Here is a 15,022-nt window from a genome sequence, read left to right on the forward strand (position 1 = left end):
GAGAGAAAGAGTGTCTGAGCGAACCGCCCCGCGGCAGTCGAATGGAAATTGAGTGGGTATTTCCGCCGCCCAAAACGGCTGGGCCGAGATACGGCGACATGGTTGGTCGTTCTTGAGCGCACACAGACAGACAGACAGACAGACCAGCCCGACCAGCAAGGCGCTCGCTCGCTCACACACACAAGCCGACGTGCTAGAGGAAAAATGGCGAGGACGACGAGAAGGAGATGACCGGGATGATGATCGTGCGGGCGGGCATGTCTGCACTGTGCGCCCGTCGTGGCAGTGGACGCCCAGGTCACCACCATCCTCTGCATCCCAGCCCAGGCCCGCCTCCACGGCCCGCCGACAGACCACTGATTGGGCGGACTAGCCCCCCAAGACTCCTCCGCCCACAGCGCACTTTGGCCCGCTGGATCGCCCGGCCTAGGCTCCACAGGTGTGCAGATACTCAGGCGCTTTGGCGGGCCGCCATTGGCTGCCGATCCCGGGCTTGGGGCTGGGCGACCGCTCACCGCTTCTTCCTTCAACCCCCTCACTCGGGCCCGTCCGCGGGCTCTCTCCATCGCCATCCATTCCATCCTGCAGCCCACACGAGCTTCGCCGTCGTCAGGTCCCTACTGCTGCGGCGCCACGGGCTGTTCTGCTGCTGGCCGGCCCTGCGAAAACCGCGTCCGCCCCGTTCGTGCCCCCGTCTTCCTCGTTTCCTACTTCGTGCATCTCCTGTCCACTTTCTGCGTCGGCCCTGCAACGAAAGAGCGGTGTCACTTGATACAATATCGCCAGATCTCGCATTCGACAGCCACTCGCCTCCTCTCCCCTTGGTCCCTTCCGCTGTTCCCCAAGCATGAGCTTCGACTTTGGCAGTGCAAATGGCGGAAACGATGCCTTGCTAGACCTCACCTTCAACCAGCACCATCGCGACCGCACGGCCGCCTTCGCTTACACGCCTAGCTCCACGTCCCAGGCCGCCGCCACAACCGCTATCATGGCCAGCTCAAGAACTTGGCCTATACCCCTCGAAATGGCGACGACAACCACGAGCCCGCAGGCCAGCTCCCCCGTCGACCGCAAGGGGACGTCGCCGCTATCCAGCTCGTCGAGCCCTCACAGCCAGCATTCGCCGTTGCATCATCCCCCGCACTTCCAGCCGGCGACCAACCCCCTTACCGATTGGGCTCTCCAACAGCAGCAGCAGCAGCATCAACAGCAACAGCAACAACAACAACAGCATCAGCAACAGCAGCTGTCGGCTCCGGACCTGGCGCAATTCCTCCACGAGTCGACGTTGATGAACTTCAACGCCTTCCCGCCCAACTTCCCGCCCAACCCTCTCGACTATCTGCCCCCCTCCACGCAGGCTGCGCTTCAGGCTAACCTCTTGGAGTCCACCTTTGGCACCATGCCCTCGATGGAGGAAACGGCCCAGGCAATGCATTGGGGCAATGCCGGCATGGACAATTGGCAGGAGTTGCAGAACACGCTGCAGATGGACGGTCTTCCCCGGCTCGGCAGCGTCGGAAGCAACTCGCCCACCGGGACGTACCTGGAGGTACTCTCGCTGCCCTCGTCGTCCGGAGATGGATGGGCCATGGTGGACTGGGGTCATCACCACAATCTCGATCAGTTCCAGCAGGCTCAGAACGCAGCCATCTTCAATCCGTCTCAGACACTCCACCTGCGTACCAACTCGGACTCGTCTGACGGCGCCAACTCGCTCGAATTCGGCAGTTTTGAGGAGATCCCCCCGTTCCCCTATTCCCCTTTCTCCCCAGATTCGGACGGCTACCAGGACAGTCACAGCCACCGGAACTGCTTCTCTAGTGACGGCCACAACCACTCCCATGACAACGTGAGCCCGGCTGCCGCCGTCGCTCCCGTGCCCATCAAGGTCGAGTCCGTAGCCGCCAGCCGCCACAGCCCTGGTAGCGGCGCTGGCTCTACGTCGCCGCCCTCGTCATCGGCGCGGCGCAACTCCGGACCCCGTAAGAGCCCCATCACCAAGACAACCAAGACTATTGTGCGCCGCACCTCCAACGGCAAGAAGGATGGCACCGTGGAGAAGAAGGTTGGCCGGAGAAAGGGACCTCTCTTGCCCGAGCAGCGCAAGCAGGCCAGTGAAATCAGGAAGCTCCGGGCTTGTTTACGATGCAAGTTCCTCAAGAAGACGTGCGACAAGGGTGAGCCTTGCGCCGGCTGCCAGCCGTCTCACGCCCGCCTTTGGCAGGTTCCGTGCACTCGCATTGACATCAAAGACATTGGCTACTTCATGAAGGACTGGAAAGCCGACTACGAGAGGCACATGGACCTGGGTGTCTCTGTTTACAACGTCAAGGGCTTCTCCCAAAAGGAAACCCTCATGTGGATCACGCATGGCTATGGGTTCGCCCTGCCAGTCATGGTCCGCGAGGTATACGTTGCCGATGAAGGCTGCTTCTCCGTCGAATGGGTCGAATCGACCCAGCCTGACCAGGATCCCATCGATTTTGAGACCCGTACCGAGAAGCTTGATGTCGGAGCCGAGGGCGTCCGCATCGATGCTCTTGCCGAGTATCTCGACAAGCATATCGATGGACCTTTCGAGGACTTCATCGACGACCATTTCGAAGGCACTCCGTTCATCACTGAGATCCTCAAGACCGCTCACCGCTTCTACGTGAAGGAGGGCATGACCGTCATCAAGAAGGCCCTCAAGCTCGTACTGGCGTACAACCTGACTATGCACATCACCATGGTGGAAAACCAAGGGTCCGAGGTCAGCCTCGACGGTCAGATTGACGACGAAGACTCCAAGTTCTATGGCCGCACAGTCGCGCCCGTCATGATCAACTTTCAGATCAAGTGTGCGCTCGCCGATATGTGGCGTGAGCTGCAAAAGGACATCCTGGAGGAGCTCTCTACGTTGTACTCGGGCGTGTACAGCGGCGAGAAGATGAAGAACTGGCCCACGATTTTCATGCTCGCGTCCATCCTGCTCGCGGTCTGGGAGGAGATGCAGTTTGATTGCCACTACCGCGTGCCCGACCCGGCAGCGGTGAACAAGTTCTGTAACGACATGGAAACGACCCCCGTTGGAGTTATTGTGGGTCTCTTCCATGCCATCTCGCAAAAGCTGCCCGCCTTCACCGACTGGGACACCCGCCAGCATGGACACCTGTTGCACAACAACACTTCGGTATGCGAGGCTATGACTGAGGTTCGGCAACATGTCATCAAGCATGGTGAGTGGCGCATTTTGTTTTCACTGGTCTTTGAAGGCTCAGCTAACCGTGACATGCAGAGGCGTACCTGCGAACCCGCAAGGAGAGCAAGTTTGACCGTTACGACTTTGACTCACTGTCGAACAAGTTCCTGTCAAAGCTTGTCATCCGCGCCAACTGAGAGAACTTTCTCTGTTGCATGATACCCCATCTATTTGCATGCTTGTTTAATATCCGGCACGTCTTTCCGGCGGCCTTCCTCTCCTTTGTTACACGCCCGGCTGGACCGTCGGAGCTGGACCGCACCTCTGCAGTCATTCAGCGACGGCGTTTCGATGCGACTCTGCGCAAGCGATGCGATGTGAGTCTTCGAAATAGGACATGCTGGGCCTCGGATATCACATTACCATTCTCCGCTGGCGGCTGGTCACCGCACATACGGCACGAAGTTACCTGACACATGGAGCAAATGTGTAACGACCCTGTAACGAACTCTTTTCAGCTTACCCAACGATGTATGACTTGAAGAAGACGCATTTATTGATTAACGGTGGCATCATATCTGGAGACACGGGACACGCCCTCTTGGCAGAGGCAACGAAATCGGAAAGCGACCTGTCATTTTTTTCTCACGCAGCAGAGGAGGATCATGTTTCACGCCTTATGGGAAACGAAAGATGAGCATGACTTTTGCGGCTTTAGATGAACGCGCATAGGGAGGTCTGTTAAGCGGGACGCTGACCAGCATTGCCTTGCCAGTAGAAGTGGGGAGGTTTGGATTCAAAGAGAGGCACAAACTTAGTTGCGTTGTTGGTTGGCAATATATCAAGGCATTCTAGTCCCCATCGACGATCGTCACTGGAAAACATAGCTATTGTGCACGATTGTATTGTGTCAAGACATTTGGCCTGAGCTTGTTGTACAATTGGTGCGTTGCAAAGGGCCTTGGACACTAGCATCGAGACTACAATACAGGCGTCGACAGCGTCCCACTTGGTTGGCCCCTCCCCCACGACGATGCTACGTAGCCGAGGACGCCTCAACCAGCTTGTCAGTAGTAGTTGACAAGTTCTTAGCGAATAATACCATGCCGCGTTTGTCTTCGACAGCTTCGTCGCTGGTGGCGCGTGAAGCGATAACCGCGGGTGGTAGGGTTCGAAATCAAGGAGGTCGCCGTCGCCGAGTCACAACCTTCTCCCCCCCTGCGCGAATGACGTCGTTGTCGCGCTGGGACTGGGGGGCGCCTCCGGCCCGTCGCGCGGATTTGTGGGCGGCGGTCTCGGACTCCCCGCTCTCGCGTTTCGCAGCTAACGAGCTGTTTGCTGACGCGCTGGCGGTTTCGCGGCCGCGAGGGGAGGGGGGCCCATCCGAGGGCGAGCCGTGAAGACTGAGGCGATGGTGGTGGGCGATGTCGTAGTGGCCGGGGTCGAGGAAGCACTCTGCTTTTGCTTTGCTTTGCTGGCGTGCGTGCTGATCCAGAGCAGTGGTGTGCTCAGGGCAGATTGTCCGCGAGCAGTGCGCTGGCTGGCTGGGAGGAGGACCAGAGGGTGGAGACTCGAGAGCCTTTGGACTCACGCCGTCACAGGCCGCGCACCAGCCCAGCCTCCATCGCCCTTCCCCCGCAAAAGCCCACCAGCTCACTGAGATGGTACGATGTGGCGAACGTGGACCTTGATAGCGCTGGTTGAACGCGCTCCGGGGTGCCAGATAGGCAGTCAAACAAAGGCGGGCAAGCAACAACGACGATTCCGGGAAGGTGGAATCGAGTACAGGAAATTTCTGCAGAGCTATCCTGGCGTTCCATGCGCTTCGGCGGCATCGCCGGACCACCAGACTCGGATTATTCACAGCTTTCCTGATGGACTGCATCCGGGGGCTTTTGGTTCAGGATGTCAGGTCAGCGCAGTGCGGGCCCCGCTTTTCAACGGTGCTCATGCGCCACAGGCGTCCCCGGCAGGGCAGGTCGTTAGGTACGTATCAGTGGCAACGAGACCAACTGAGCATGAAGTCCTCAGTACAGCGTGTCTCACGCCCTGCGCCGCGTCCGGCGCTGTACCGGAAACAACCGTCTAGGTTCCCTTCTCCTGCCGCGCCGCAGGCCGCGCAGGCACGCACTCACGCGGGCACTGAACAGCACTTGTCACGGTGAACCGGCGGCTGATTCTGGAGCCTTCGGACAGGCATCGCCCCGCGCTATTGGCTGATGAATCATCCACCTCATGCGCCAACTCCCTGTTCACGCCTTGACGCAGGCGTAATCGGTCACCCAAGCCAACCGTGCCCGCCCCCCGTCACTGCGCCCCCTCCTCCTCTTCCCCCTCAGCCTTCCATCCCGTCGCCTGCCGCCTGTGTCATACATAAACGGCCTCCTCCCACTGTTCGCCAACAAAGCCCCCTCTTTCTCCTTCAAACCTCTTTCTCGCACCACATCCCCGACCACACTTCTCGGCCGCCTTGGGACATTTCCGCATCGCACAGCTCTCCGCATCATCTCTCGCAGCGATACCCGCGCCAACGTCGTCATGCAGATCTTCGTGAAGACCCGTGAGTAATTCCGACCAGCCGCGTCATCTCCGGCTCGTCCGCCCTCGCACGCGATGACTAACTCGTCATGCAGTCACCGGCAAGACCATCACCCTCGAGGTGGAGTCGTCGGATACCATCGACAATGTCAAGTCGAAGATCCAGGACAAGGAGGGCATTCCTCCGGACCAGCAGCGCCTGATTTTTGCAGGCAAGCAGCTCGAGGATGGTCGCACCCTGTCTGATTACAACATTCAGAAGGAGTCGACGCTCCATCTCGTCCTCCGCCTCCGTGGCGGTATGCAAATTTGTATGTTCAGCCAACAACCCCGAGTCCGATGAATCCGTCACTAACACGCTGCGCAGTCGTCAAGACTCTGACTGGAAAGACTATCACCCTAGAGGTGGAGTCTTCCGACACCATCGACAACGTCAAGTCGAAGATTCAGGATAAGGAGGGCATCCCTCCGGACCAGCAGCGCCTGATTTTCGCAGGCAAGCAGCTCGAGGATGGCCGTACCCTGTCCGACTACAACATTCAGAAGGAGTCGACTCTTCACCTCGTCCTTCGTCTCCGTGGTGGCATGCAGATCTTTGTCAAGACCCTGACCGGAAAGACGATTACGCTGGAGGTCGAGTCGTCTGACACGATTGACAACGTGAAGTCGAAGATCCAGGACAAGGAGGGCATCCCTCCGGATCAGCAGCGCCTTATCTTTGCCGGAAAGCAGCTTGAGGACGGACGGACCCTAAGCGACTACAACATTCAGAAGGAGTCGACCTTGCACTTGGTGCTTCGCCTGCGTGGTGGCATGCAGATCTTCGTGAAGACGCTGACGGGCAAGACGATCACGTTGGAGGTGGAGTCAAGCGATACTATTGACAACGTCAAGTCCAAGATCCAAGACAAGGAGGGCATCCCCCCGGACCAGCAGCGTCTTATCTTTGCTGGCAAGCAACTGGAGGATGGCCGCACCCTCAGTGACTACAACATCCAGAAGGAGAGCACCCTGCATCTCGTTCTGCGCCTTCGTGGTGGCCAGTAGGTGCTACGAGGGTGTTGTCTTTGGGTTTTCATGACTTGCACTGGGAACACCAGCGCAGTGGCGTTTTTTTGATGGTCTTTCGGATCAGGAGTCGGGCATGACTGGCTTCGGCCGCATTGATATCAGGTTAGCATAGCTCGCGCGTACCCTTTCTGGGGCGTGCCAATACAGACTGTCCACAGTCAGAGTAATGAACGTGCGTTGTGCATGTGTGTGAGCCTCTCTTCGTAGCACGGATTGCTCGTGGATGTGCGGGTGATCCGCGATGCGTCACCGGGCGCTGATGGGGTGGGTCGTGCCAAGTATGTCCCACCGGACCGAAAATATCCACCGTCGGCTGCCAAATGCCCCGCCGTTCACTTTGGCAGTCCCTCCACGCCTCCGTTGCTTCTTCCCTACATTGACGGCGCACGAGGCAGCCATGCGAGCCCGACGTAGCCCTCCTACGAGACGCGGGGAGCTTTCTGGAAGAAAGTTTGCTTCTTCCCTGATCCTTGAGCGCTTCGTTTGCCATTGGGCGTCTGCATCAGCGCGTCGCCACCCTGGTCCCAGAGGCAGACGGACACGTACTAGTGTTGCGACCGCGACGGCTCCCGGCATTGTCAGAGACGGCTCGAGGCGATGCCTTCGTACTTTTATCACTTGAAGTTCGAGCTATACCCTACTCCAGACCCCACGGGTCGTCCGGCGGCGCTCGCGGAGCAGACCAGAGGCGTCTACCTGCCGAGCAACGAGGCGTCGGCCTTTGACGATTTCCCATCACACCCGCGGCCCGATCGACCGACTTCAAGAGTGATACCTCGATTCAACAACTATAAAGTTGGCGACAGGCAGGCGTCAGCGGCTCCCCTGGCAGACGAGAGCGTACGGCGAACCTCGGCGCGCGGCGTCATAGACTGCGGAGACACGCGAGCGCCAGACCACGAGGACGGGCGGACGGTAGAGGTCGTGCCCGAGAGACAGTGGCTCGCACGGACGGAGAGCTACCCGCCGCCTCTGCCGACGGCAGCGATAAAGCCGCAGACTGCGGTTCAGGATTGGCGGTTCGGCCGCGTCAGTCTCGAGTCCTTTGACCCCTTGTCGCCGGACGACATGGCTGAGGAGACGAGCAGGAGTAGTTCAGCAGCGGCACCAACTCTCGGCCCTTCGTTTGGAGGCGCCGGCACCGCGACCAAGGCGGAGTACGTGCCGCTCGAGGGTCGGTATACGGAGCTGGGATGGGGCGTCGTTCACTTCTACAGAGAGGGTGATGAGTCCCCAGAGCTGAATGCTCCAGAACAAAATATCTATGAGGCGGACGAGCCGGGGGGTGAGGACTCGTGCACGACGCTTTGCATCCCGGCCGTGCCGGCGTACATGACGCCGGGCGACTTCATGGGCTTCGTGGGAGACCGGTGGATGGGCGGCATTAGCCACTGCCGGATGGTTATGACATCGCGGATGAACCGCTACCTGGTACTGCTCAAGTTTCGAGACGGCAAGAGGGCGAAGCAGTGGAGGAAGGAATTCGACGGCAAGGTGTTTAACTCGATGGAGGTGAGTGGCGGGTTGAGTCTCCTGTCATGACTTCAGCAGCTAATGCTCGGCAGCCGCAAGTCTGCCACGCGGTGTTTGTCAAGTCGATAACCTTTGAGACGCCGACACGACCACAACGGAGCGACAATGCTGAGGCTTCCACATCGTCGACCGTGTCCAACAGCCTAAAACCGTTCCCGCCCCCGACGCCGAATCTGATCGAGCTGCCGACGTGCCCAGTCTGTCTGGAGCGCATGGACGAGACCAACGGTCTCATGACCATTCCGTGTTCTCATGTCTTTCACTGTAGCTGCTTGCAGAACTGGAAAGGCGCCGGGTGTCCGGTGTGTCGCTTCACGAGCGCCTCATCAGAAGGGTCCGTGAGCGACCCAGACAACCCATACTCCCAGCCATTTGGTTCATCGGCCTCGAACCTCTGCAGCGTCTGCGACTGCACTGACGATCTTTGGATCTGTCTCATATGCGGCTACGTCGGTTGCGGCCGCTACAAGGGCGGGCACGCAAAAGATCATTGGAAAGAGACGGCGCACTGCTTTGCCCTGGAGCTCGAGACGCAGCATGTGTGGGACTATGCTGGTGACATGTGGGTGCACAGGCTCATCCGCGATAAGGGCGACGGCAAAGTGGTGGAGCTGCCGGGGCGTGGGAATCCCAGGGGCCATCACGAAGAAGAAGACGTGGTGCCGCGGGCCAAGTTGGAGAACATCGGGCTGGAGTACACCCATCTCATTACGAGCCAGCTGGAGTCCCAACGCGCGTACTACGAGGATCTGATCAGCAAGACGGTGGACAAGGCAGCCAAAGCATCGGCGATAGCGGAGAGCAGCGCGGCGCAGTCGTCCAAGACGATGGAGCGGCTGAGGGACCTCGAGGACAAGTATAAGACTCTCAGTGCGGAGACGATGCCGCAGCTGGAGCGCGACCTGGAGCGCGAGCGGAGCAAGGCGGCCAAGTCGGAGACCCTGGCGCGCAGCCTAGGCAAGTCGTTGCAGGAGGAGAAGCGGGTGAACGAGGGGCTGCTGAAGCGCATCGAGCATCTCGGGGCGGAGAGCGAGGCGGTGCGCAAGACGCTGGAGGAGCTCAAGACGGAGAATGCGGAGCTCAAGGAGATGAACCGGGACCTCAGCATGTTCATATCCGGGCAGGAGAAGCTCAAGGAGCTGGAGCAGGAGGGCCAGTTAGAGGAGGGAGAGGTCGCGGGCGGGAGCGCGAGCGTGCCGGAGAAGAAGGCAAGAAGGAGGAGGAAGTGATGGGACGGCTCGGCGGACCACAGCTCGGTTCGGTCCCCCCCCCCCAAACTTGAACTACTCCAGTTTGTGTCCCCCACGAGTGGAGGAAGTGGAGTTGAAAGTCGGCTAGAATAGTCAGTGGGGGAAGGGGGAGGCGCGTGTCATGCGAGTCCATCATCAGATGCAAGCGCCACTTTGCAATCTGACAGTTTTGAGTGAGCAAGCAATTGACATTTGTGGCGAACCTAGGGGCGAAGAAAGAATCCGAGGCTTGTTATCGTCGTCGTATCTCGGCCAGCCCGCTGGGTGCCATTGAAGCCGGGCCGCCGGGAGGGCCGCTATACATGCAGGTGAAAGCGGGACAAAGGGGGCAGGTACGGGGGGGAAAAAATTCTGTTGAGATGTGAGGTTGCGTTGGCGCGCCACGGCTTGCATGTGCGCGTGCGTGAAAGGCCGGCCGGTGGTGGTGGCGGCGGCGTCGGCGGCGGCGTCGTTCGGCGTCACAGGCCACCGAGATGTTCGGTCGGGCAAGACAGGCGGGACCAAAAAGCAGCAGCGGCGGCGGCGGCTGCGCACGTCCTCGGCTGGCCGCCATCCAGGATCCGGCCGGCCATGTGCTGATCTCGGTGAAGGGGGGGGGGGGGGATAGTAGCAGTAGGACTAGTCGCGGCCGAAGCTTTGGGTCAAAAGGTGGGAGAGACGGCACGGCACGGCGCCTGGATGGATATCGGGCGGACTTTTTTTTTCTTTACTGCGGGCTCACTCAACTGGTCCTGGTCCTGGTGTTCCTGCTAGGACGGATGGAGGTTCCAAGGCCCGAAGCTGCCCCAGCGTGTGACGCCTCCATAGGTAGACTGGCACCCGTGGATGTCGCCGGGCGCGGCCCAGCGGCCCCGCTGGTTCAGGTCACTTCGGGCCTACCTTACAGGCCAGACACCTGCTGTAAGGTGTAGGCTACCTGTTGCCTTAGGTACCTTATCAAATCCACTGGCACCTCGCGTCCCGGAGCTGAATGTTTAGGTCGTGCTTGGAGCGGGCAGCAACGGGTATCTGATGATGGCCCCACGGAACCTTGGAAGCTTTTCAATGGATGGTTAGGCTGAATTGAGCGAGGTCCATGCTGCCAACCAACCCCTCGCTCACCTCCCCTCACCTCACCTCACCCAGGACTCCGAATGACAGCCAGACTCGACCAACAGACAGGCTGGAGAAAAAGCGGCCCCTCCCTCCGCCCCTCCCCTCCCTTTCGGCCGGCCGCCCAACCACCATCCCTATCCGCACACAAAGGTAGGTAGCCAGCCAACCTACCTATCTTGGGACGAGCAACGTCGCCTCCTCGAGCCGCCACAAGTAGCAGCCGCGCTCAGCTCCTCGACGCCCGCTCGCGGCCCCCCTCCCCCGCTCTCCTCTCCGAGACGTTGCCTATCTCACTGCCCTCCGGCGACGGACAGGGTTACTTCGTCCTCGCAACACGCCACGCGTGCGTATCATATCGACATCGACATCCGGCGAGCACGAGAGCAGAGTGACGCAGATAGAGCGCAAAGGGCTGGCATGAGAGAGTAGCGTCTCTACTTACCACGTCCTCCGACGCCCCTCCTGCTCCCTCCTAACCACCAAACCCCTCCGCACCAGTCTGCCCGCCCGGGCGTGGCACGCCATGGCGCCCCAGGACGAGCGCCGACGCGGTGAACCGGCCGCCGGCGCCGGCGCGACCGCGGACGAGCAACAGCAGCAGCGGCGGCGGCGACAGGAAGACGAGGAGAGCGCGCACAAAAAGGAGCTGTACCCCATGGTCAACTGGAAGTACGACTTGTTTCTATACGTCATCGGCAACCTCGTCGATCTCTTCTTCCGCGAGGTCGTGCCGCGGGGGTCCTGGCGCGTTCCGCAGTCGGGCCCGGTGCTGTTTGTCGCCGCGCCGCACGCGAACCAGGTGAGCTAGAGCGCACATGTTTTACGCGTTACCGGCCATGGTCGTGTGACTTCGATTTCCCTCCCCCCCATCTTCCGTGTGTGGTGATGTTGCAAATGCTGATACGCTCTCTTTTCCGCTGCCGCACAGTTTGTCGACGCCCTCATCCTCCAGCGCACGTTACGCCACGAGGCCAACCGCCGCGTGTCGCTGCTCATTGCGCAAAAGTCGGTCCATGGCTTCATCGGCTGGGGGTCCCGGCAGGTTGGCTCCGTGCCCGTCGGTCGTGCCCAGGACTCGGCCAAGCCCGCGACGGGCAGGATCTACCTGCCAGACCCCATCAACGACCCGACCCTGATCCGCGGCGTGGGCACCAAATTCGGCGAGGGAGAAGGAGAGGTGCAGGGGATGCTCTTCCTCCCACCAGGCAAGAAGACTACGGGCGCGAGCGTCGACATTGCGCAGATCATTGGCCCCGAGGAGGTGCGCATCAAGCGCCCCTTCAAGGGCAGGCTCGCCTTGCAGCAGCTCACCGGGCGCGACGACCTCGATGCCGAGGGACGCTTCACCAACACCAAGCTCAAGGGCCCGGCGCCGGGCTTCGAGGGCACGAAGTACAAGCTGGCGCCTCACATCGACCAGACGAGCGTCTACGAGGCCGTCTTCGCGCGGCTGCGAAGCGGGGGCTGTGTGGGTATCTTTCCCGAGGGCGGCAGCCACGACCGCACTGAGCTGCTCCCACTCAAGGCGGGCGTGGCCATCATGGCGCTCGGGGCGCTGGCCGAGTCGCCCGGCTGCGGGCTCAAGATTGTGCCCGTGGGCATGAACTACTTCCACCCGCACAAGTTCCGGTCGCGGGCCGTGGTGGAGTTTGGGGCGCCGTTCGAGATCCCGCAGCACCTCGTGGACCTGTACCGCAACAACCAGCGGCGCGAGGCCATCGGCCAGGTGCTGGACACGGTATACCAGGCGCTCAGCTCGGTGACGGTGTCAGCGCCCGACTACGACACGCTCATGATGATCCAGGCGGCGCGCAGGCTGTACAACCCGACGGGCAAGAAGCTGCCGCTGCCGGTGGTGGTGGAGCTGAACCGGCGGCTGGCCATGGGGTACGAGCGATACAAGGACGATGAGCGCATCGCGCGGCTGTCGGGGGCGGTCAAGGAGTACAACTCGCAGCTGCGGTACCTCAACCTCAAGGACCACCAGGTGCAGTACGCGCGCATGTCGATTCTCAAGGTGTTGGTGCTGTTTGTGTATCGGTCGGCCAAGCTGTTGGTGCTGTTCCTGTGCACGGTGCCGGGCCTGCTCATGTTCGCACCCGTCTTCGTGGCGACCAAGATCATCAGCCGGCAGAAGGCCAAGACGGCGCTGGCCGGGTCGACGGTCAAGATCCGGGGGCGCGACGTGATGGCGACGTGGAAGATTTTGGTGGCGCTGGGACTGGCGCCGACGCTGTATCATCTGTACTCGATCCTGGTGGTGCTCAAGGTGTGGCAGGACCGGGCATGGGGCTACGTGCCGGGCTGGGTGCCGCTGTGGCTCGTGTACCTGGGGGTGTGGCCCGTCTTCATCGGCATCGCGTTCGCGGCCCTGCGGTTCGGCGAGGTGGGCATGGACATCTTCAAGTCGCTGCGGCCGCTGGTGCTGTGCCTGCTGCCAACGTCGACTTTTAGCATCCACAAGCTGCGGACGCGGCGGGCGGAGCTAAGCGCGCAGGTGACGGACCTGATCAACGAGCTGGGGCCCGAGATGTTCCCCGACTTCGACAAGACGCGGCTGGTGCCGGACGTGTCGAGGGCCGAGGGCGCGGGGGCCGAAGGGCGGCACAGACGGCAAGACAGCGACCAGTCGAGCAGCGGCGCGGTGGAGTCTCCGCCGGCGCTGTCGCGGCGCAGCACGACGCAGTCGAGCCGGGCGCTGCCGCGAAACGACTCGTTCAGCAACATTGGCAAGATTGGCATCTTTTCGACACGACCGCCGTCGCGGTCGCGCAGCCGGTCGCGGTCTAGTAGCGCCGGCGGCGGCTTCGGGTCCAGCGCGTTTCCCATCAGCGGCTTCACGACGCTCGACTCGGCCGAGGGCTTCAACGAGGCGAGCAGGAAGATTCGCGAGGCCATGAAGGACCGCAGGCGCAAGTCGGAGCAGGTGCGGATGCGGACCGGCGGCGGCGACGACGACGAGGAAGACGGCGGCGGAGAGGGAGAGGGGGACTACGGGCCGGATAGCGAGGTGGACGAGGAGTATGACGAGGCGCGGAAAAAGAACATTTGAGGTGACTACTACTGTCACACAGGAACAAAGCCCACGAAAGAAAGGGAGGAGAGGGAAGGGACGGGACGGGACGGGAAGAGAGAGAGGGAGAGGGATGGTGATTTGGGTTTTATTCGTCTTTCACTTGGGTCTCTGTTGTGCTATATGTGATGCTTGCATGTACTGTAGGGTCTCTACGACGACGAACGAAAGCAGCGAGTTTCCTGTTGACATGTGATTGAGGAGGTTTCCGTGGTGGGTTGCGCCGTGCCGGTGGTGTGGTGTCTGGTGGGTGGCTGACAAGGCGGTCGGTCACTGTGTGTGTTATTCATGAAGCAAGCGTCTCGAGTCGACACTCTGTGTATTGGCTCGTTTCATACAGGCTACCAGAATATCTTGCGCTTGAGTAGTGAGTGCCGCCGAGCGGCTGTTGTTGGCTATCTGTTCCACCAAGTATCTGCCTACGTTGGCACCTCGAACATGCCTTACGTACGAAGTACTTGGGTTCGGTATGTAAGGCCACTTAGGAAGATGACAACTTTGGCGCCGCCGCCCTGTCTATGTGTGAGTAGGCGAGCAAGGACGATTTTACTTACGTACTGACCTATTTGCCACGAAGGAAAGCTGACATATAGGCACAAAGTATGAGTATGTGCGTACGTCCTCTTGTTCGTAGGATGCAAAGCAAGTACTTCGTACGGACATGGATGGTCCTGTGGGGAACTCGCACGAGATGCACGGCCGATATGACACCACCGCAGGCAGGCAGCACTGCCTGTCGATTCCCGCCCAATGAGCGCCCCGCCGTTGGCGAACCGACGGTCAGCGTTCCGGCGGGGCGAAAAGGACGGGGGTGGGCGGAGGTTCGGATTTGCGCCTGCCGCCCTGTGAAGCTCAAACTTTTGGGGGGGGGCTCGAGCGCTACTACTAGGTACTAAGTTAAATGACACAACTCGTCATGATAAGGCAATGACCAAGTTTACTACATGCTTAGACCGGAGTAAGCAGGTCCATACATACATACATACATACATACATACATAGGTATCGCTCCTGACAGTCACTGATGGCCAGCCAGCGCCCGGGGCAGCATCAGGCACGCGGGGGGTGCGTTGCAGTGATCCAGGAAGGTGGGGCGCGTACTGCTATGTAGTACTAGTAGTGGAGGAGGGAGGCTCTGAGGGCGATCTGATAATTCCTGGGGTGTGCGTGCGTGCAGATGGTGAGCTCGGAGTTACGCGGCGTTTTGCGGGCAGAACACGCTGTGCCGGGTCGTCGGCAGCGGGGGAAGGGCGGTGGTGGACGACGACGTGTGCGCTG

At 60.5% G+C, this 15,022-nt stretch overlaps 3 protein-coding genes across 4 annotated transcripts; all 3 read left to right on the plus strand.

Moving 5' to 3' along the window:
* The first annotated feature begins 574 nt into the window (after positions 1-574).
* Positions 575-4,341, plus strand: JDV02_008415 (uncharacterized protein). Its single transcript, XM_047990009.1, has 2 exons — positions 575-3,221; positions 3,281-4,341. The coding sequence occupies exons 1-2, from the start codon at positions 848-850 to the stop codon at positions 3,379-3,381; spliced, it is 2,475 nt and encodes an 824-aa protein (XP_047846015.1). The 5' UTR covers positions 575-847; the 3' UTR covers positions 3,382-4,341.
* Positions 4,342-7,128: 2,787 nt separating this feature from the next.
* Positions 7,129-9,897, plus strand: JDV02_008416 (RING-type E3 ubiquitin transferase). Its single transcript, XM_047990010.1, has 2 exons — positions 7,129-8,305; positions 8,359-9,897. The coding sequence occupies exons 1-2, from the start codon at positions 7,391-7,393 to the stop codon at positions 9,553-9,555; spliced, it is 2,112 nt and encodes a 703-aa protein (XP_047846016.1). The 5' UTR covers positions 7,129-7,390; the 3' UTR covers positions 9,556-9,897.
* A 994-nt stretch (positions 9,898-10,891) lies between these two features.
* Positions 10,892-13,995, plus strand: SCT1 (Glycerol-3-phosphate/dihydroxyacetone phosphate acyltransferase). Of its 2 annotated transcripts, XM_047990011.1 has the most exons (2): positions 10,892-11,470; positions 11,600-13,995. In XM_047990011.1, exons 1-2 carry the CDS (start codon positions 11,195-11,197, stop codon positions 13,721-13,723), a joined length of 2,400 nt encoding a protein of 799 aa, XP_047846017.1. In that variant the 5' UTR covers positions 10,892-11,194; the 3' UTR covers positions 13,724-13,995. The 2 variants fall into 2 exon arrangements, with proteins under 2 accessions (XP_047846017.1, XP_047846018.1); XM_047990012.1 differs by having other exon boundaries at positions 10,892-13,783.
* Positions 13,996-15,022: the final 1,027 nt, after the last annotated feature.

Source organism: Purpureocillium takamizusanense, chromosome 8 (assembly GCF_022605165.1).
Source record: "Purpureocillium takamizusanense chromosome 8, complete sequence".
NCBI classification, from domain to species: Eukaryota; Fungi; Ascomycota; class Sordariomycetes; order Hypocreales; family Ophiocordycipitaceae; genus Purpureocillium; species Purpureocillium takamizusanense.

Coding starts and splice junctions, on each gene's coding strand:
- JDV02_008415 (XM_047990009.1), top strand. CDS start 848: ATGAGCTTCGACTTTGGCAGTGCAAATGGCGGAAACGATGCCTTGCTA. Junction 3,222..3,280: donor GCAACATGTCATCAAGCATG/GTGAGTGGCGCA, acceptor CGTGACATGCAG/AGGCGTACCTGCGAACCCGC.
- SCT1 (XM_047990011.1), top strand. CDS start 11,195: ATGGCGCCCCAGGACGAGCGCCGACGCGGTGAACCGGCCGCCGGCGCC. Junction 11,471..11,599: donor CCGCGCCGCACGCGAACCAG/GTGAGCTAGAGC, acceptor GCTGCCGCACAG/TTTGTCGACGCCCTCATCCT.
- JDV02_008416 (XM_047990010.1), top strand. CDS start 7,391: ATGCCTTCGTACTTTTATCACTTGAAGTTCGAGCTATACCCTACTCCA. Junction 8,306..8,358: donor AGGTGTTTAACTCGATGGAG/GTGAGTGGCGGG, acceptor AATGCTCGGCAG/CCGCAAGTCTGCCACGCGGT.